The following is a 20,683-nucleotide window of genomic DNA, read 5'->3' as shown; positions in this document are numbered from 1 at the left end:
GCGCATGCGCAATGTTCGCACTGCGACTGCGCCAAGTAAATTTGCTATGCAATTAGGTATTTTACTCACGGCATTACAAGGTTTTTTCTTTGTTCTGGTGATCGTAATGTGATTGACAGGAAGTGGGTGTTTCTGGGAGGAAATAGGCCGTTTTATAGGAGTGTGTGAAAAAACGCTGCCGTTTCTGGGAAAAAGGAGGAGTGTCTGGGCGAACGCTGGGTGTGTTTGTGACGTCAAACCAGGAACGACAAGCACTCAACTGATCGCACTGGAAGAGTAAGTCTCGAGCTACTCAGAAACTGCACAGAGAAGTCTTTTCGCAATATTGCGAATCTTTCGTTCGCAAATTTGATAAGCTAAGATTCACTCCCAGTAGGCGGCGGCTTAGCGTGTGCAATGCTGCTAAAAGCAGCTAGCGAGCGAACAACTCGGAATGACCACCAGTGATCCGACCTTTACAGGCAAAATGATTCCCCTCCAGTGTAATAATAAGGAAACGTCTTCTCTCCACTCTGCAGCTGTTCCTGGTGTCTCTGTGCTTCACTTACTTTGCAAAAGGTCTTTCCGGAAGTTACATGAAAAGCTCCATAACGCAGATCGAGAGACGCTTCGACATCTCCTCCTCCACAGTGGGATTGGTGGATGGATGCTTCGAGCTTGGTAAATATATTATCCACATATTACCACCTGCCTCTGACTGTCACATAGTACCACCTGCCTCTGACTGTCACATATTACCACCTGCCTCTGACCGTCACATATTACCACCTGCCTCTGACCGTCACATATTACCACCTGCCTCTGACCGTCACATATTACCACCTGCCTCTGACCGTCACATATTACCACCTGCCTCTGACCGTCACATATTACCACCTGCCTCTGACCGTCACATATTACCACCTGCCTCTGACCGTCACATATTACCACCTGCCTCTGACCGTCACATATTACCACCTGCCTCTGACTGTCACATATTACCACCTGCCTCTGACCGTCACATATTACCACCTGCCTCTGACTGTCACATATTACCACCTGCCTCTGACCGTCACATATTACCACCTGCCTCTGACCGTCACATATTACCACCTGCCTCTGACCGTCACATATTACCACCTGCCTCTGACTGTCACATAGTACCACCTGCCTCTGACTGTCACATAGTACCACCTGCCTCTGACTGTCACATATTACCACCTGCCTCTGACTGTCACATATTACCACCTGCCTCTGACCATCACATATTACCACCTGCCTCTGACTGTCACATAGTACCACCTGCCTCTGACTGTCACATATTACCACCTGCCTCTGACTGTCACATATTACCACCTGCCTTTGACCATCACATATTACCACCTACCTCTGACCATCACATATTACCACCTGCCTCTGACTGTCACATAGTACCACCTGCCTCTGACTGTCACATATTACCACCTGCCTCTGACCATCACATATTACCACCTACCTCTGACTGTCACATATTACCACCTACCTCTGATTGTTACATATTACCACCTGCCTCTGACTGTCACATATTACCACCTGCCTCTGACTGTCACATATTACCACCTGCCTCTGACTGTCACATATTACCACCTGCCTCTGACTGTCACATATTACCACCTACCTCTGATTGTCACACATTACCACCTACCTCTGACCGTCACGTTTTACCACCTGCCTCTGACTGTCACATATTACCACCTACCTCTGACCGTCACATAGTACCACCTGCCTCTGACTGTCACATATTACCACCTGCCTCTGACCGTCACATATTACCACCTGACTCTGACTGTCACATATTACCACCTGCCTCTGACTGTCACACATTACCACATGCCTCTGACCGTCACGTTTTACCACCTGCCTCTGACTGTCACACATTACCACCTGCCTCTGATTGTCACATATTACCACCTGCCTCTGACTGTCACATATTACCACCTACCTCTGACCATCACACATTACCACCTACCTCTGACCGTCACATATTACCACCTATCTCTGACCGTCACACATTACCACCTACCTCTGACCGTCACACATTACCACCTGCCTCTGACCGTCACATATTACCACCTGCCTCTGACCGTCACACATTACCACCTACCTCTGACTGTCACACATTACCGCCTGCCTCTGACTGTCACACATTACCACCTGCCTCTGACCGTCACACATTACCACCTGCCTCTGACCGTCACACATTACCACCTGCCTCTGACCATCACATATTACCACATGCCTCTGACTGTCACATATTACCACCTACCTCTGACTGTCACATATTACCACCTACCTCTGATTGTCACATATTACCACCTGCCTCTGACCATCACATATTACCACCTACCTCTGACTGTCACATATTACCACCTACCTCTGATTGTCACATATTACCACCTGCCTCTGACCATCACATATTACCACCTACCTCTGACTGTCACATATTACCACCTACCTCTGATTGTTACATATTACCACCTGCCTCTGACCATCACATATTACCACCTGCCTCTGACTGTCACATATTACCACCTGCCTCTGACTGTCACATATTACCACCTGCCTCTGACTGTCACATATTACCACCTGCCTCTGATTGTCACATATTACCACCTACCTCTGATTGTCACATATTACCACCTGCCTCTGACCATCTCTCACACTTTATCTGCGCAGGTAATTTACTGATGATCGCTCTTGTTAGCTATTTTGGGGCGAGATTCCACAGGCCGCGCCTTATTGCAGCCGGTTGCATTGTGATGGCTCTGGGAAGTTTCCTCACCGCTATGCCGCACTTCTTCATGGGGCCGTACGTAATGCCATTGCTGCATTTCCATATAATTTCATTCATCGGTTTTACTCGTCTGTGATAATCTCAATGCGTGGTTGTCTCTACAGTTACAGATATGAGTCGGCGAGGACACACAGAAGTTCACATGATAATTCCACCTTCAGTTCTTCACCCTGTTTGGCCAACGTGACAGTTTCTGAGGTCATTAAACCAGGTACAAACTGCATCCGACCTGACTGCATTTCTTTATAGACATCACTGGGAGGGGGCCGGGACACAAGGGGCAATGGCATTCTTATTCCTTTATTTTCTCTGTCCCACCATAACCAGCAATGGCACCCCTGACTTAGGTGACCTCGCTACATATCAGGAGCTCCAGGAGAATAGCGAAATAATATAGAACGCAGCGGGTGATTGCGCCAGGACTGCGGCTTGTGATATGAGCAGCGTGAGACAGCAATAAATACATGTTGTACAGTTTAGATCAGAGCGGTTACCCTTGATGCCCAATGTATTGCTCAATACGTCTTCATACCCCCTAAATAATCATCATCATCAACAACATTACCAGTCCTATTCTTCTTATTAACCTCTATTTATAGGGCACCGTATGTGGTCCACAGCGCGGTACGGAGGGCAAACAACAAGACAGTACATGTAACACAGCAATAATACTACAGCTCTCAGCACAGCTACCGACAGCCTGGATGCATAGTGGAGTGCACACCCATTAGTGTGGGCGCAACAAACAGGTTTAGAGCCACTGGAAGAGGTGCAAATACAATGAAGGTGTGGAATCAAGGGGCAGAGATCCTGAGGAGGTGCAGATGTAGCTGGTGAGCAAGAGTTATAGGTAATAGAACAAGAGGAAGGAAGGCCCTGCTCATTATAGATTAAAATTTAAAGGGAATGGGGGAGACAAACTTTTGACACATGGGTGTGAGGGCAAGAAGCAAGAGTGGGAGAGATGAAGGGTGAAAGAGGGTGAGGCAAACTACTGTACTTGGTGAAATGGTTAGGCGGAGGACTGGTATGCTTTTATGATCAGGAGGGTTTTCCATGTCCGTTTGCTGCTGTACCGGCTGGGGAGGCAGTCTAATAGAATGAAGGAGATCGTTCCAGTGGTGAGGGGCAGCACAGGAGAAATCTTGGATTTGGGAGTGAGGTGTCGTTACCAGAGGGGAGGACAGGTGACAATCATTGGCTGGCCAGAGAGGACAGGAGTTGAGGTTGGAGATGTAGGGAACAGTGGAGTTGGAGAGAGGAGTCTAGCAGTATATTATCGAGATGAGGAATTATTGAGTGGACAATAGCTTTTGTGGCATCCTGGGAGATAAAGGGGACTAGATGTATTAATCCTTGAAAAGTGATGAAGTGGAGAGTGATAAAATACCCACCAACCAGCTCCAGACATTTTTCAAACACAACCTGTAACATGGCAGTTTGGAGAAAGATAAAGTACCAGCCAATCAGCTGGAGTGGGAGGAGACAAGAATGATAACCGGGCAGCGGAGTTGGAGAACAGAAGAGATAGTGGTGTTCTTGACAATGATAGAGAGGACAGGAGGGTAGGAGACTAGTTATTGAGGGAAGACAATGAGTATACAGTAGTTTTGGAAATGTTAAGTTTAAGAAAGCATGTGAACATCCAGGTGAAGATGGTGGAGAGGCAGCAGGACACCAGAGTGAGGAGTAATGGTGAGAGGTCAGGAGAGGAGATACTGGAGGCCAAAGGAACCAATAATTCATGTAGGGAGGAGGTGTGCAGAGACAAGAGTAGCAGGACCAAGGACAGAACACGGGACTTCTACAAGAAAAATGGATGGGGGGGGGGAGGCATTGTCAGAAACAGAGGAGTGGTTGGCGAGGTAGGAGTTGAACCATGAAATGATGATGTCAGAACCTCTATGGTCTGAATTATGCACAGTATGAGATCATGATCCATGGTATCAAAGGCCGCAGGAGGATAAGCAGGGAGACGTGGCCCCTGGAATTGGCCAAGAGAAGATCGTTGGTAACTTTGGTCAAATCAGTTTCAGTAGAGCAAAGAAGGTGGAAGCCAGATTGGAGAGTATTAAGGAGGGAGTTTTTAGAGAGGTTTCTGGTGAGATGGTTTTTAGACATGCCACTCTAGAATTATGGAGGCAAAGGGGAGAAGTAAAAGAGGGCATGCCTTGCCATCTAGCTTCCACAAGGGTGCACCAGTCTATGGGAAGACATCCATGTTAAGGGATCTGATTTCTGATTAGTTAGGGACCTTGCCGCCTCAATCCGTAGTGATAGTTTAATCCAAACTAACAACAGCTTTTTCAGTTTTCAATGATCTAGTTCCGTTATTTAGTTCCCATTCCCCAGGTTAGGTACTCCAAGATGCCCCCTGTACTCCTAAAGAAATGTGCCCTTCCATGCTATGGAAAGCTACCATCTGTACTCATAGGGAAAGGTGCTCCTGTACTCTTAGGAAAAACTGTCCCTCACTCCTTAGGGAAAACTGTCCCTTGTTTGTTAATATTAATTATAATTGTAAGAGCATAAACTAAGAAGTAGGAGGAGTCAGGAATAGTAAGGGGAGGGTTCTATGCCAGGAGTCAGATGTTGATGCCAAATTGGATTACTGGGCTCGCTAACCTTTACTTTGATTTTCTTTAAATATCTGAAATCTTTCCTTATATGCTAAGCTTCTGTGCTGACAATAGTAGTACAATGTATTTTCAGAGTGCATGAAGGAAGGTGGATCATACATGTGGATTTATGTCTTAATTGGAAATATGCTGCGAGGAGTTGGAGAAAGTCCTATTACCCCCCTTGGAATTTCGTATATTGATGATTTTTCTGGACCTGAAAACACTCCTCTGTACATAGGTAATACAGACTGACCCATCACACCATGACGTCTTTTTATCTGACCTTCTAATAACATATGCCCTGGGGTATTAAACCATAGAATATCACATTCCCTGGAGCATGATGTCTTCTCATGTATCCATAGAAAAGCTAATTCCATGGTGTCTTCTCATCCTATACAATAAAAGGTTAATGCTGCTCCTCACCTCTATGGAAGGAATTCAAATGTTGCACTGTTCAAGCATGCACAGACACTGGCGCTGACATTACGGTTATGTTTTCTGTCATTTTGACAGGCTGTAACTAGTCCAGCCATAAAATCACACATACCCTGGGGCATGATGTCTTCTGATGTAACCATAGAACTGCGCATTCCATGAGGCATAATGTCTTCTCATCTAACCATATTCCCTGGGGCATGATGTCTTCTCATCTAACCATAGAACAATGCATTTCCTGGGGCATGATGTCTCATCTAACCATAGAACAGCACATTCCGTGGGGCATAATGTCTTCTCATCTAACCAAAGAGCAGCACTTTCCCTGAGGCATGATGTCTTCTCATCTAACCATAGAACGGCACATTCCATGGGGCATGATGTCTTCTGATGTAACCATAGAACTGCGCATTCCATGAGGCATAATGTCTTCTCATCTAACCATATTCCCTGGGGCATGATGTCTTCTCATCTAACCATAGAACAATGAATTTCCTGGGGCATGATGTCTCATCTAACCATAGAACAGCACATTCCGTGGGGCATCATGTCTTCTCATCTAACCAAAGAGCAGCACTTTCCCTGAGGCATGATGTCTTCTCATCTAACCATAGAACGGCACATTCCATGGGGCATGATGTCTTCTGATGTAACCATAGAACAGCACATTCCCTGGGTATGATATCTTCTCAACTAACCACAGCACAGCAAATTCCCTGGGGCATGATGTCTTCTGATGTAACCATAGAACTGCGCATTCCATGAGGCATAATGTCTTCTCATCTAACCATATTCCCTGGGGCATGATGTCTTCTCATCTAACCATAGAACAATGCATTTCCTGGGGCATGAGGTCTCATCTAACCATAGAACAGCACATTCCGTGGGGCATAATGTCTTCTCATCTAACCAAAGAGCAGCACTTTCCCTGAGGCATGATGTCTTCTCATCTAACCATAGAACGGCACATTCCATGGGGCATGATGTCTTCTGATGTAACCATAGAACTGCGCATTCCATGAGGCATAATGTCTTCTCATCTAACCATATTCCCTGGGGCATGATGTCTTCTCATCTAACCATAGAACAATGAATTTCCTGGGGCATGATGTCTCATCTAACCATAGAACAGCACATTCCGTGGGGCATCATGTCTTCTCATCTAACCAAAGAGCAGCACTTTCCCTGAGGCATGATGTCTTCTCATCTAACCATAGAATGGCACATTCCATGGGGCATGATGTCTTCTGATGTAACCATAGAACAGCACATTCCATGGGGCATGAGGTCTTCTCATCTAACCACAGAACAGCACATTTCATGGGGCATGATGTCCTCTCATCTAACCATGGAATATCACATTCACTGGGGCATGATGTCTTCTTATCCAACCATAGAATATCACATTCCTTGGGGAAAGATGTCTTCTTCTCTAACCATAGAACAGCACATTCCCTGGGACGTGATGTATTTCCATCTAACCATAGAACAACATATCCCCTGGGGCATGGTGTCTTCTCATCTAACCATGGAACCACACATTCCATGGGTCGTGATGTCTTCTCAACTAACCACAGCACAGCACGTTCCCTAGGGCCTGATGTCTTCTCATCAAGCCATAGAACAGCATATTTCCTGGAGCCTGATGTCTTCTCATGTAACCATAGAACAGCATATTTCCTGGAGCCTGATGTCTTCTCATGTAACCATAGAACAGCACATTCCCTGGGACATGATATCTTCTCATCTAACCATAGAACTTCACATTCCCTGGGTATGATATCTTCTCAACTAACCACAGCACAGCAAATTCCCTGGGGTCTGATGTCTTCTCATCTAGCCATAGAATATCACATTTCCTGGGCCCAGATGTCTTCCCATCTAACCATAGATGCATGATGTCTTAGAAGTGCATATTTGCTGGGGCCTGAACCACAGAACATTAATTTTTAATAACAATTTGCCAGTGCTGGCCCATATGGAAATGCACATGATGGAAAAGTATGACAAATATTTTATCACTTTCAGATCTCTCCTTTCCATGTATCTGTCTCTATAGTAGCTAGATAAAAAAACGATATATTTTAGTAAAACAAGGTTTGGTCTAACACATCCTTTAGTGTTATAAGTATTTTTCATTCTGTGTATATAGAAATATTGTGAATGAATGTTTTGCGAGGATCATTGAGTAATCGGCTGTTCCATTCGGCAGCGTGCCTCCACACAGTGGCGCTATTTGGACCAATGATGGGCTTCATGCTCGGATCTTTCTGTGCTAAACAATACGTTGACATTGGCTTTGTGGATCTGGGTGAGTCTTCATTTGAAAATTTATGAAATATTAATAAATTTAGCCAGCGTTAGTAAAAATGTTGGTGTAAATAATATCAGTGTTATGGAAAAGGGTTATAGAAACCTTCTTTATTGGTGTTCGTGATTGTGTTATCTTCCTAAAAACACCCAAAAGATGGGAACATGATAGCAGGGCGCCCTCTGTCTTCAGTTACATATAGGATGTTTCCGGATCATCATTTCTTGGATCAGTCATCCAATTGGTAGATTGGGATCAGGCGGGTAATTGATAATCAAGTTCAAAGATCTTTCAGAGTGCTCTCAGGTTTATTAGGACTTCTCCGAGCGCATATTTCACATTTTACTTTTTGAATTTGAGTTATCCATTTCTTAATATGGCAAGTTAATTTGCATGTTCTGGGTAATCCCCTACGTCTGCTCCAGAGCTCAGTGATGTCATTGTACAATAAATATGCAGAGCACAATTAATGTCTCTTCTAGACAGTGTAACCATCACCCCACAGGACACGCGGTGGGTCGGTGCCTGGTGGATCGGATTCCTGGTGGCCGGAGTGGTTACATTAATGTCGGGGATCCCTTTCTGCTTCCTGCCCAAGAGTATGACTAAGGAAGGAACAAAACATGCCCTCAACTTACTGAAGTTTAAAGAGAGTGAAAAGTCAGACTCGGAAAGTCACAAAAAGACAACACTGAAAGGTAAGTTGTTAGCGGGGGAGGGGGGCTATGTTTAAATGTTTAAAGGGCCTTTATAATACAAAAAAATAAAATCCATTGAAACATTGTAGATTTCTTGTTGCGTAAATCTGGGCTGTTCAGAAGATGCGCAGGTGCTTTGCTCTGACCTCCATGATAGTCAACTCATGCCTCAGCATTATCACTGTATCCTAGTGATCTCCATTCTCATGCTCATGCCTCAGCACTATCACTGTATCCTAGTGATCTCCATTCTCATCCTCATGCCTCAGCACTATCACTGTTTCCTAGTGATCTCCATTCTCATCCTCATGCCTCAGCAGTGTCACTGTTTCCTAGTGATCTCCAGTCTCGTGATTATTGGGCCTTATTATTTTTCTATATGACATCACAAAGGAAAGAGTCCACAAAAATCCCACCCATCAGATACTGTTGGGCGTGAGAGGTGTTGTCATTACAGAGTACTTTACCTGCGCAGTCATGTTCACCTCTGAGCTACCTTTGAATCAGCAGGCACACACTGGAAAGATCTTTGTGGTATAACTTGTTTATATATTGAAACTGGAACGGATCATAACACAAACTGATAGTCAGAACAAGACAGGTATATGTGAGCAGCAGTCACAGCATGCTCCATCTCTCTCCTTCATGTAACCTTCAGAAGACAGTAATAAACTAGGGTAAGACATACATCACAGACTGTAAACCACATAACACATATACAACAGCTCCACCTGCTGTCCCTCCTGTGTAACACATCAAGTCTGAATCTATTGAATGCTGTTTCTCAACAGGTGAGACTTGATCCACGAGATCCATCTTTCTAGATAGTCTGTGATGTCTTTCTCCAACCAATGGCTTGGTGAGAATGTCTGCAGTCACTTCTTCTGTTGGGTAATATTCCAAGTTGTGAAGACCTTGTTCCTATAGATCCTTCAAGAAGTGATACTTTACATCAATGATCTTGGTCCTTGGATTTACACGTTCTGTCAGTGCTAATGCGAGACATCCTTGATTATCTTCAAAGATTTCTGTAGGTTCTGCTTGTTGCTGTCCCAAATCAGCTAACAATTGTCTCAGCCATATTAGCTCTTGACTTGCTTGAGCTGCCGCAACATACTCTGCTTCTGTGGAGGAAAGTGTTACACATGATTGCTTCCTACTTGTCCAATTGATTAGTCCTTCTCTGAGTAGAACTAGGTGGCCACTTGTGGACTTTCTGTCGGTATAGTCTCCAGCCCAATCTGCATCTACAGATCCAATCAGATTACACTTTCTGCTTGCTGGGAGTCTATGTCCTACATACAGCAATTTTCCTACTGCCTCTCTGTACTGGTGATTGTCTGGTAATGGTGTACCTTCATTGTACATTTCCTCTATGTAGTTGGTCTCCATGGGAGTACTTGCCGGTTTGCATCTTGCATCCCAAACTCCTCAATGGCTTCCTGTATCTTTTGTCTCTGATTTAAGGTAAATTCGCCATTTTCTTCTCTCGCTATTTGAATACCTAAATAGTGTGTTATATTTCCTAGGCCTTTTGTTTCTAATTCCTTGTTCAGAATCTTCAGTAATTCCACTTTATCCCCTTATTGCTCGAAACATACAAGATCGTCCACATAGATTACCAGGTAGATCCACCTGTCAGCTATTTCCATGACATATAAGCAGGGATCTGCTTCGCTTCTCACAAAGTCTTCCTGTATGAGTGCTTCATTTTATTTTGTGTTCCAGACTCTTGCCGCCTGCTTCAGACCTAGTAGCGGATCTTGCCACGGGCAAGCAGGACTTTTGCCCGGGGGCGCCAGCGCCAATCCGGAGGGCACCAGCGCCATCCGGAGGGCGCCGCACCAGGGCAAGATCCGCTGCCGCTGTGCCCCGCTGTGAAGGGAAACTAGAGTTTCCCTTCGTGGAGAGGACCTTTGCTGTGCGGTGCATGATGACGTCATCGCGCACCGCACATTAAAGGACCTCTCCACACAGGGCTTCACAGCGGCCAGCGGCAGCGGGGGGCACATTTCAGAGCGCTACAGTAGTCTGTACAGGGGCGTAAATGACCACGCCCCCTGTATGAAGCCACACACCCCATTGCCGCCCGGGGCACGCAAAGCCCCAGAACCGGCCCTGTTCAGACCATATATACTCTTCTGGAGCTTGCATACTTGGTCTGGTCTTTCAGGGTCTTTGAAACCTGGTGGCTGTTCCATGTAAATATCCTCCTTTAGGTCCCCGTGTAAGAACACTGGGGATAATTCCAAGTTGATCGCAGCAGGAAATTTTTTAGCAGTTGGGCAAAACCATGTGCACTGCAGGGGAGGCAGATGTAACATGTGCAGAGAGAGTTAGATTTGGGTGGGTTATTTTGTTTCTGTGCAGGGTAAATACTGGCTGCTTTATTTTTACACTGCAATTTAGATTTCAGATTGAACACACCCCACCCAAATCTAACTCTCTCTGCACATGTTATATCTGCCCCCCCTGCAGTGCACATGGTTTTGCCCAATTGCTATCAAAATTCCTGCTGCGATCAACTTGGAATTACCCCCACTGTCTGTACATTAAAGTGTCTCACTTGCATATCCTTTGCGGCTGCTACAGTAAGTAATGTCCTTATGGTCGTGTGCTTTACTACTGGAGCAAATGTCTCATCATAGTCTTCTCCATGTTTTTGAGAATATCCTTTGGCTACTAATCCGGCCTTGTATCACTACACTTTCCCATCTGTGTTGTATTTGACTTTGAACGTCCATTTGCTGCCTATGGTTTTTCTTCCTGCTGGCAGTTCTGTTATTGTCCATGTCTGATTGTCACACATGGATTTCATTTCTTCTTTTGCTGCTTCTATCCATTTTGCAGCTTCCCTTTCTGGTAAGCCAGATACTTCCTCCCATGATGCGGGCTCACGTATACTGATGGTGCTAGCTTTATATGAGAGACGCACTGGGGCCTTGCCTTTGTTCTCTCTGGTTGAGCGCCTTCATCTGTGGTGCGCTCCTGCATACCTTTGGTATCTGGTTCAAGACTGATTGCAACCTCTTGGTCAGCATCTGTTGTGATGGTGTCACAAGAGTCAACGTTGTCTTCTTTATCCCGATCTGCTGGAATCATCACTTCATTTCTTAGTTCCTCCATGAAGGTCACACTGTTGCTTATGTTACATTCACTGTATCCTACGAAGATTCCTTCCACTGCGCGGTTCTGCAGTTTACTGCGTCTTTCTGCTGGAATATACAAAGATGTTTTACATCCAGAGACTCTAATGTGTTTCACTTTAGGTTTTCTGCCATGCCACAATTCATATGGGGTTTTCTCCACTATTCTTGAGAATAATCTGTTCTCTAAGTATATGGCTGTGGTTACGGCTTCGCCCCAGTATTTGTCAGGTAATCATGCATCTAATAACATGCATCTGATCCTTTCTGTCAGAGTCCTACTCTTTCTATCAGCTACCCCATTGTGTTCTGGTGTGTAGGGTACTGTCTTGTGGTGCTCTATACCGAGTCGTCTCAGGAAGTGTTCTATTTTGTGACCCGTGAATTCTCCTCCGTTGTCGCAACAAGATAAGCTGAAGGCTGCATAAGCCTGAGGCCATATAAGCGATCAACTTTTTGTGATTGGTTGTTAAATGACTAAGCAGTTGCTAGGCAGATCAGTTTTCCCGGTTGGTTTTTTCCTATTGGATTAGAGGGTTGTGCATCAATATGAAGAGGAGGGTGTTAGGTTAGTATATAGGTGGTGGCCATTTTGCCAGACTTCCTCTTGACATTCAGTTTATGCCCAGGAAGGATAAGTACATAATTGCTAGTTGAATTGCTGGTTATTGTTGTCCTTCCTTACTGGCTTGCTGTGTACTTGTACCCCCCTTTCTTTTGTTCCCCTTCCCCCCCTGTTGTGGTGCATTTTTCCTGTTGTGCCAGTGATTGTGCTGCAGTGTCTCCCTCCCTCCAGCATGCCGCGGCCCAGACGTTCTGCCCCCCCTCCCCGTCGCCTCGTGGAGGCTGGGAGCACTCCCCGCTCGCGTTCACCCAGTGCAGGGCCCCAGAGAGGGTTTTCCCCTGCTACGGACAGGCGGCGGGGGCGGGCAGTGGCAGCCCGCTTCCCTGCCGAACGTAGACAGGCGGCCAGCGGCCGCTCGTCACGTGGCGTCAGGCCGCGCGGCCCGTCAGAGTCGCGGGCACCGACGCTCGCATCTACACGACCCCCTTCAGCCTCTCCCTCCTCCGGCGCTGGGATCAGCTCCGGCCCTCCTCCTCCTTCCCCGCGGGCGGCTCTCGGCGGCGGCCCGGCGGCGCACGTGGTGCCGGACGGCCGCGACGGCGCTGCGGGGGGGGGGAGAGGGACCACTTCACAGCCAGGGAACATGAGCCCGGGACAGCGGGGGGAGGCCCCCGCTGTCCTCGGTGCAGCAGCGCATAGCCCCAACGTAAGCCTCCACAATGCGGGTCCCCCCACACCCCAGTATGTTCGGGGGAATGAGGGTTGGGTTGGGCCGGATGTTTCTGGGGCGGGGGGCGTGGCGGGGCCCGCCGCTGCGCCCGCCCCAGCTTCGGTGGCATGGCAGAGTTTCTTGGATGTGGCCACTACGTCGGGGGCCTGCGTCGGCGGGCCCTGGTCGTCAGCCCCCCCGCAGGCTTTCGCGTTGTCCCCGTTCGCAGGGTTTCAAACCCCTGCCCTCGCCCTTCCCGGGTCATATCAGTTTGGGTCCACGCAGTCGGCCGTTTCGGCGGCTTACGTGACACCCGGCGCGTCCCTGTCGGTGGCAGCGCAACAGGGCTTCACGGGGAGCCAGCCCTTTCCCGGGGGCTTTCCGTGGCCCCTGGCACCGACTTTCCCCTTAGCCGCCAGCATGCCCTCCATGGGTTTCACGACTGCGTCCGGTGCACAATTTTCCCCGCACGTAACCGGCGCGGGCGCCGGCGTGCAGACCACGTGGTCGGTCGGCGGCCCTCGGGTCGCGGTCCCCTTTCCGGCCTTTGCGGGCCTACAGGCAGGACAGTCACTGGTCGGGGGGAGTCAGGTGGCACAGGGTTGGCCTCTTCTCCCGGTGCCCCCTCAGTTCTTTCCGGTGTCCGCCGGATGGGCGGGGACGAGCGGCTGCCCGCCGCATACGACGTGGCGCCCGTCCTACACAGCGAGTGTCGGGGCACTGAGCGGGGCTGCCTTTACGCAGTCTGTTGGGTACGCCTCGGTGGGGGTTCCCCCCCTGCAGCTTCCAGGCGGCCATCCGCCGCAGAGCGGCGGGACGGGGGCTCCCCCTCCGCAGGCTCAACCACTTGTTAATGATGTTTTGGTCCCCCCTACGCCTGTTGTCCCCTCTGTTTCTCCCTCACAGGTTCCGTTCAATGCAGGGGCTACGCCCAGCGGGAGACGAGGGTCACGGACGAACGCAACAGCAACCGGCGAGATGCGGACATCAACGGAGGCGGTAGCAACGGACGACGCGGTGCCGGGTCCTTCTAACACCGGTGAGCTAAACCTTCCTTTGCACATTACTACATGTAGTTCCTCATCTTCCAGCAGTGTGTCTTCAGGTTCCCCGCGGCGCCCGCGGAAATTAGCTAGACTCATAGCGCGGCGAATGGCGAAGGAGGCGCATAGGGTAGCCGCTCCGGCGCCGGTACTTCCCCCTGATCCCCCCCGTTATGGGGAGATGGTTCACTGCGCCAACACGGCAGTCACACGGGGGGTTCGCAAGCGCATGCGGGAAAAAATCCGTAAGGGGAAGTACGTAGACGTATTCACCCTCACGGAGGAAATGCGGCAAGGTTTTGACGCAGCTAAGAAGCCGGGTGGTATGGGGGAAAATGCGTTTCGCAATTTTCACCAGTGGCTGCGTGGTTTTCTGGTTTTCATGGCTTGCTACACGGAATCGCGTCCCTCGGAGTATGCCAACTTGGTTAAATATTTGTTTTTAGTACACGATATGTACTTGAGATCTAAGGGTTCCGCGTGGCGGGATTACGACGAGAAGTTTCGTCGTAATCAGGATGGCAACCCCATCCTCCCCGCGGGTTTTAAGGATGTGGAGGTGTGGTTGGAGGTCACACAGCAGTTCAAGCCCACCCCGGATGTCACGGCCAAGAAGCCCGGGGCGGCCGGGGCGGCGGGTTCACGATTGACGGGAAAAGGCAAATGCTTTGCCTACAACGACGGCAAATGCGCCAAAGGAGCGGGTTGCCGTTTTCGTCACTCATGCAGGTTGTGCGGAGCAAGTCACCTGGCCAAGGAATGCACCGCAGCTACAGGCGGTAAGCCTGCCGTTTCCACCGAGGCCGGTGGAATTGGCAAGTAAGGCCTTCTCCCCAATTATAGTTCCCGAGTTGCAGCGCTGGCTTACCTTGTACCCCGATGAGTCGGCGGCATCGTTTCTCCTGGAGGGCTTTCAGCACGGTTTTCGTTTGCCGATTTCGGATTCGGTGTATGTGGTTGCGCGCTAGAATTTGAGATCGGCTCGCGAATTCCCGCAGGAAGTACGGCGGAAGGTTGACGGGGAGATCGGGCTGGGGCGCATGGCTGGGCCCTACGCCCTTTCCCCGCTGCCCTCCTTGTGCATTTCCCCAGTAGGGGTGGTGCCCAAGAAGGCCAGAGGCAAGTTTCGTTTGATACAGCACTTGTCGCACCCGCCGGGGTTGTCGGTCAACGACGCTATCCCGGAGGCACAGTGCAGGGTACGATATCAGTCTTTTGACGACGCGCTGCGCTTGGTGAGGGATTGTGGTCCGGGGAGTCTGTTGGCAAAATTGGATGTGGAGTCGGCCTTTCGTCTACTCCCGCTACACCCAGATTCCCTGCGGTTCCTGGGTTTCAAAATAGGGGGCGAATTCTACGTCGATCGGTGTCTCCCCATGGGTTGCTCTGTCTCCTGCGCCTACTTTGAGTGCTTTAGCACATTTTTACACTGGTGCGTCCAGACCGCCTCCGGACAGCCGGGGGTGGCTCACTACCTGGATGATTTTCTCTTTGCTGGGCCCGGGGACAGTTCGGTCTGTGGGGACATTCTCTCGGTGGCCAGGTCGTTATTCTGCGCTTTAGGGGTGCCGGTTGCGCAAGATAAGTGCGAGGGCCCTTGCACTTGTCTTAGCTATTTAGGTATCGAAATTGACACGGTAGGGGGGTGCTGTCGGTTGCCCGAGGATAAGGTGCGGAAGCTATTGGGTTTGATTACGGACTGTTTAAGAAAACGCAGGGTTCGGCTTAAGCAGGTGCAGTCCTTGCTTGGTTCTCTCAATTTTGCGTGTCGAATTATCCCCATGGGTAGGATTTTCTGTCGCAGGCTCGAGCGGGCCACAGCGGGGACGGTACGGCAGAATCACTCCGTGTACCTTTCCCGTGAGATCAGAGATGATATACGGATTTGGGTCTCTTTCCTGGTGTCATTCAACAGGGAAGTTTTGTGGCCCGCGCCTTGTTGTTCTAGTAAGCAGCTGCAATTGTTCACGGATGCTTCAGGCAGTCGAGGGTTTGGCGCGTTCTTCGCTGGCGCATGGTGCGCTGCGGCCTGGCCGGCATCTTGGGTAACGCGTGGGTTTACCAAGAACCTTCTGTTGCTGGAATTGTTCCCGATCTTAGTGGCGCTTGAGTTATGGGCCGGACGGTTCGCGAATAGGGACATCTTGTTTCTTTGCGACAACTTGGGGGTAGTGCATGCGATTAATAATCAGCGTTCCTCCTCTCCGCAGGCCCTGCGATTGCTAAGGCGTTTAGTGTTGGTTTGTTTGCAGCGCAATATTAATTTTAGGGCTCGCCACGTTCCTGGAGTTGACAATGGAATTGCGGATGCATTGTCCCGGTTCCAATTTGACAAGTTCAGGACATTGGCTCCGGGAGCGGAGGCAGAGGGGTTACAGTGCCCACCTTCTGTCTGGCAGATGGTCGAAGCGGTTTAACGGCGTTGGCCAGGTGTGCACTGGCTCCCTCCACGCTACGAGCGTATGATGCTGCATGGCGGGATTGGTCAGCCTTTCAGAGTAGGTACGGGGTAGCAGGTGAGTCCTCGGCCGACGCCCTGTTGACCTTTGTTTGGGAGCATTACCAAAACGGTAGGTCAAAAACGGCCATGGCTACTGCCCTTGCGGGCATCGCCTTTCACTCGCGGCTCCACGGGGTCGTTTGTCCTTTCCAGAGCGCTGAAAGGTTGGGCTAGGTTGCACCCGGCGCCTGCGGATTCACGTAGGCCTATAACGTTGCAGATGCTAGCAGAATTGCTGCGTGTGCTACCTCAGATTGCGTCCTCGGAATTTGAGGTGGCATTGTTTGCGAGTTAGTGGCAAGCAGCAAGGCGTCCCGGGAATCGGGTCTGCTCTACGAGAATGTGCGCTTGCAGGAGGGCCTGTTGCTCTGTAGGATTGTGCGATCCAAGACAGATCAAACAGGTCGGGGTCGCTGGTTGTCCTTGGAGGCTCAGGGAGGTATGGGCGTTTGCCCGCTGCGGTTGACGCAAGAGTATGTGCGGTTAAGACCTCCGGGGGGCAACCAGTTGCTGGTGCACGCGCAGTCGGAACCTCTGACAAAGTTTCAGTTCTCATCGGTGTTCAAGAAATGTTTGACGGCGTTGGGCTTGCAGGAGGCGGACTTCGGTACTCATTCCTTTCGGATTGGGGCGGCTACCCATGCGGCGGCCGCTGGTTCATCACCAGCGGCTATTCGGGAGTTGGGTCGCTGGAAGTCGGCCTCCTATAAGTCCTATGTCCGTATAGATAAGTTATAAGTGCGCCTGTTGCGCTAACCCAAAAACGTGTTTACTCGTCGGTTTTTGAACGCTTACCGTTCAGGAATCGAGGGTGTGAAGCGAATTTTTAAAATTTTTCCTCCGAGGGGGCCTAATTTCAATTGGCTGTTCTATCAAGGTCCACGGGAGGTTTTTTGAGTTTTCTCCTTCACTTGGGTTTAATTGGTTACGTTGTGTTTAAGTTACAGATTATGTGCATAATCTGACATTAGGATATTTTCTTTTACAGCTGTCATCAATTTTGGAGACCACATATGGATGGTTGGTCATTCCTATGTTTTTTGGGCGGAGAAACATCCCATGGCGTCTAGGGCGACTGAGATTTTTGGGTCCAGGCAATTTAGATGGTTAGGTGTCAGGGGCATGTTTTGGGGTGATTTGTTGCGCGTCCTTTTTTCTCGGGAGCGCCGCTGTGGTCGCCCCAGTTGTATTATCATTCATTTGGGTGGTAATGATCTGGGCCGAGTTAAAGGCATAGACTTGATTTTGTCTATAAAAGCGGATGTGGTGGCGATACGTTGTCACTGGCCTGGGGTATGCATTGTCTGGTCGGAAATGGTGCCCCGTTTCCATTGGCGTGGTGCGGTGCGTTTCTCGGCGCTGGAGAAAGCACGCAAAAAGGTGAACTCGACGGTGTCTCTTTTTGTCAAGGCCATAGGCGGAGTGGCAATTAAGCATCCTCTGCTGGTGCTGCGGAACAGGCAGTTCTATAGAGACGATGGGGTTCACCTTTCGCCGGAAGGAATGCAGTTTTTTCTGGAGGATATTTTCGGTCCTTTTCGTTAGAGCTAGTTAGTTTCTGGTTTGGTTGATGTTCTGTTTGCGGATGGCGGTGGCGGTTTGGTAAACCTTGGTGGCGGGAAATCGCTGCCAACCAGCTGTCACACAGGCGTAAGTGGTCATTGTGGGGCTCCCTCTTTAGAAGGACGGCAGGTGTGTCCTTTTCTTGCGGTTGGACATTTAGACGTTCCCCTGCGGGAACCGAACGTTTGCCAGAGAAAGAGGGGTAAGGCCAGCACAATGCGGGTTATGCGGGAAGGAGGCGGGGTATGTGTACTCCCCTCCTTGGTTTGGTGGTTTTCATCTAGGTGACGGGTGCTGGTGTTTGGCAGCGGTTTTCTGTTTGCCATCCTCCAAACTAAAGTTAAATATATATTCAATTCAATTCTAATTCGGCCTCAATTATTAGTTTAAAGAGTTGGTCAGCGATTAATAAACATCGTCTGACCTTTAACTCCAGCTACTGTGTCCGTGTCTTTATTTCAGTGTGTGGTGTGGTTTTATTTAGTGATAAGCTAGCTTAAAGAAAAGGTTTATGTAATCACAATAAAGTTATGAGCGGCTTAGATAAGCTGAAGGCTGCATAAGCCTGAGGCCATATAAGCGATCAACTTTTTGTGATTGGTTGTTAAATGACTAAGCAGTTGCTAGGCAGATCAGTTTTCCCGGTTGGTTTTTTCCTATTGGATTAGAGGGTTGTGCATCAAGATGAAGAGGAGGGTGTTAGGTTAGTATATAGGTGGTGGCCATTTTGCCAGACTTCCTCTTGCCATTCAGTTTATGCCCGCCCTCCCTCCCAGAATGCGTCTACGTTTTTGTTCTTGCTGTGGGCTATTGAAAGCCAGATTGGCGGGAAATCGCTGCCAACCAGCTGTCACACAGGCGTAAGTGGTCATTGTGGGGCTCCCTCTTTAGAAGGACGGCAGGTGTGTCCTTTTCTTGCGGTTGGACATTTAGACGTTCCCCTGCGGGAACCGAACGTTTGCCAGAGAAAGAGGGGTAAGGCCAGCACAATGCGGGTTATGCGGGAAGGAGGCGGGGTATGTGTACTCCCCTCCTTGGTTTGGTGGTTTTCATCTAGGTGACGGGTGCTGGTGTTTGGCAGCGGTTTTCTGTTTGCCATCCTCCAAACTAAAGTTAAATATATATTCAATTCAATTCTAATTCGGCCTCAATTATTAGTTTAAAGAGTTGGTCAGCGATTAATAAACATCGTCTGACCTTTAACTCCAGCTACTGTGTCCGTGTCTTTATTTCAGTGTGTGGTGTGGTTTTATTTAGTGATAAGCTAGCTTAAAGAAAAGGTTTATGTAATCACAATAAAGTTATGAGCGGCTTAAATACTAGTGGATTTCCTTGAAATGTATTTCTAGCCATTGTTACGTAATCATGTAACTTGTCCAGTACTTAATCCTTGCTTTTGATCAGATAAGTAACTATATATCTGGGAGTAGTCATCGGTGAAAGTCACTGTATATCTGTTACCGCTTGGTGTACGTACTTGCATAGGGCCACACGTGTTGCTGTGTATGAGATCTAGAGGTCTCTGTTCTCACTTTGTTCTGGAACTGTCATTCTTGTGGCTTTGGCTTTTATACAGCAGTCACACCTCATGGTTTCTGAAGAGTCTGATACTGTGAGGTCCTTTGTTAGGCCTCTCTTTTGTAGTTCCTTAATGCTGTCTGGGTGCCTGTGTCCTAGTGGTCTGTGCCACATGTGAATACAGTCTGTGTGTCCGTGTGTGCTTAATCTCACCTGTTGTGCCGCAGTGTCTAGACCAGTGGTGGCCAACCTGTGGCTCTTGAGCCACATGAGGCTCTTTCTTTCCTCAAATGTGGCTCCCAACACTCAAAGTCACATGACCACAACAGATACAGAAACCGCTGCACTCCAGCCAGACACACAGCAACACTACAGGGACTGAAAACTGAGGGAGCCAAATACTATAGGTGAGACATCCACTGGTAAATATAGGACACATAAGGGGCTGCTACAATCACGGGCTTGGAAACTTTTAGCCTGGGTGGCAGACTCAAGCAAGCGGCCCCATTTTTTTATAGGGAATCTGCAGTCAAGTGGCACTGGAACACTTATACAGGTTGAGTCTCCCTTATCCAAAATGCTTGGGACCAGAGGTATTTTGGATATGGGATTTTTCCATATTTTGGAATAATTTCATACCATAATGAGATATCAAGGTGATGGGACCTAAATCTAAGCACAGAATGTATTTATGTTACATATACACCTTATACACACAGCCTGAAGGTAATTTAATACAATATTTTTAATAACTTTGTG

At 48.7% G+C, this 20,683-nt stretch overlaps 2 protein-coding genes across 4 annotated transcripts in view; both read left to right on the top strand.

Moving 5' to 3' along the window:
- LOC134933874 (solute carrier organic anion transporter family member 1A2-like) overlaps positions 1–20,683 on the top strand; it is a 279,409-nt gene that overhangs the window by 70,116 nt on the left and 188,610 nt on the right. The window lies entirely within an intron of this gene.
- LOC134933872 (solute carrier organic anion transporter family member 1C1-like) overlaps positions 1–20,683 on the top strand; it is a 112,620-nt gene that overhangs the window by 49,508 nt on the left and 42,429 nt on the right. For all 3 annotated transcript variants that reach the window (XM_063929409.1, XM_063929410.1, XM_063929408.1), the window contains exons 3-8: positions 519–660; positions 2,695–2,827; positions 2,917–3,023; positions 5,525–5,671; positions 8,084–8,182; positions 8,665–8,880. In XM_063929409.1, the coding sequence (XP_063785479.1) occupies positions 519–660; positions 2,695–2,827; positions 2,917–3,023; positions 5,525–5,671; positions 8,084–8,182; positions 8,665–8,880 (844 nt within the window). The remainder of the gene's footprint in view (positions 1–518; positions 661–2,694; positions 2,828–2,916; positions 3,024–5,524; positions 5,672–8,083; positions 8,183–8,664; positions 8,881–20,683) is intronic.

This window comes from Pseudophryne corroboree, chromosome 6, assembly GCF_028390025.1.
Source record: "Pseudophryne corroboree isolate aPseCor3 chromosome 6, aPseCor3.hap2, whole genome shotgun sequence".
NCBI classification, from domain to species: domain Eukaryota; kingdom Metazoa; phylum Chordata; class Amphibia; order Anura; family Myobatrachidae; genus Pseudophryne; species Pseudophryne corroboree.
Note: the sequence above shows the minus strand (reverse complement) of the source record. Positions and strands in the feature narration are given on the sequence as shown.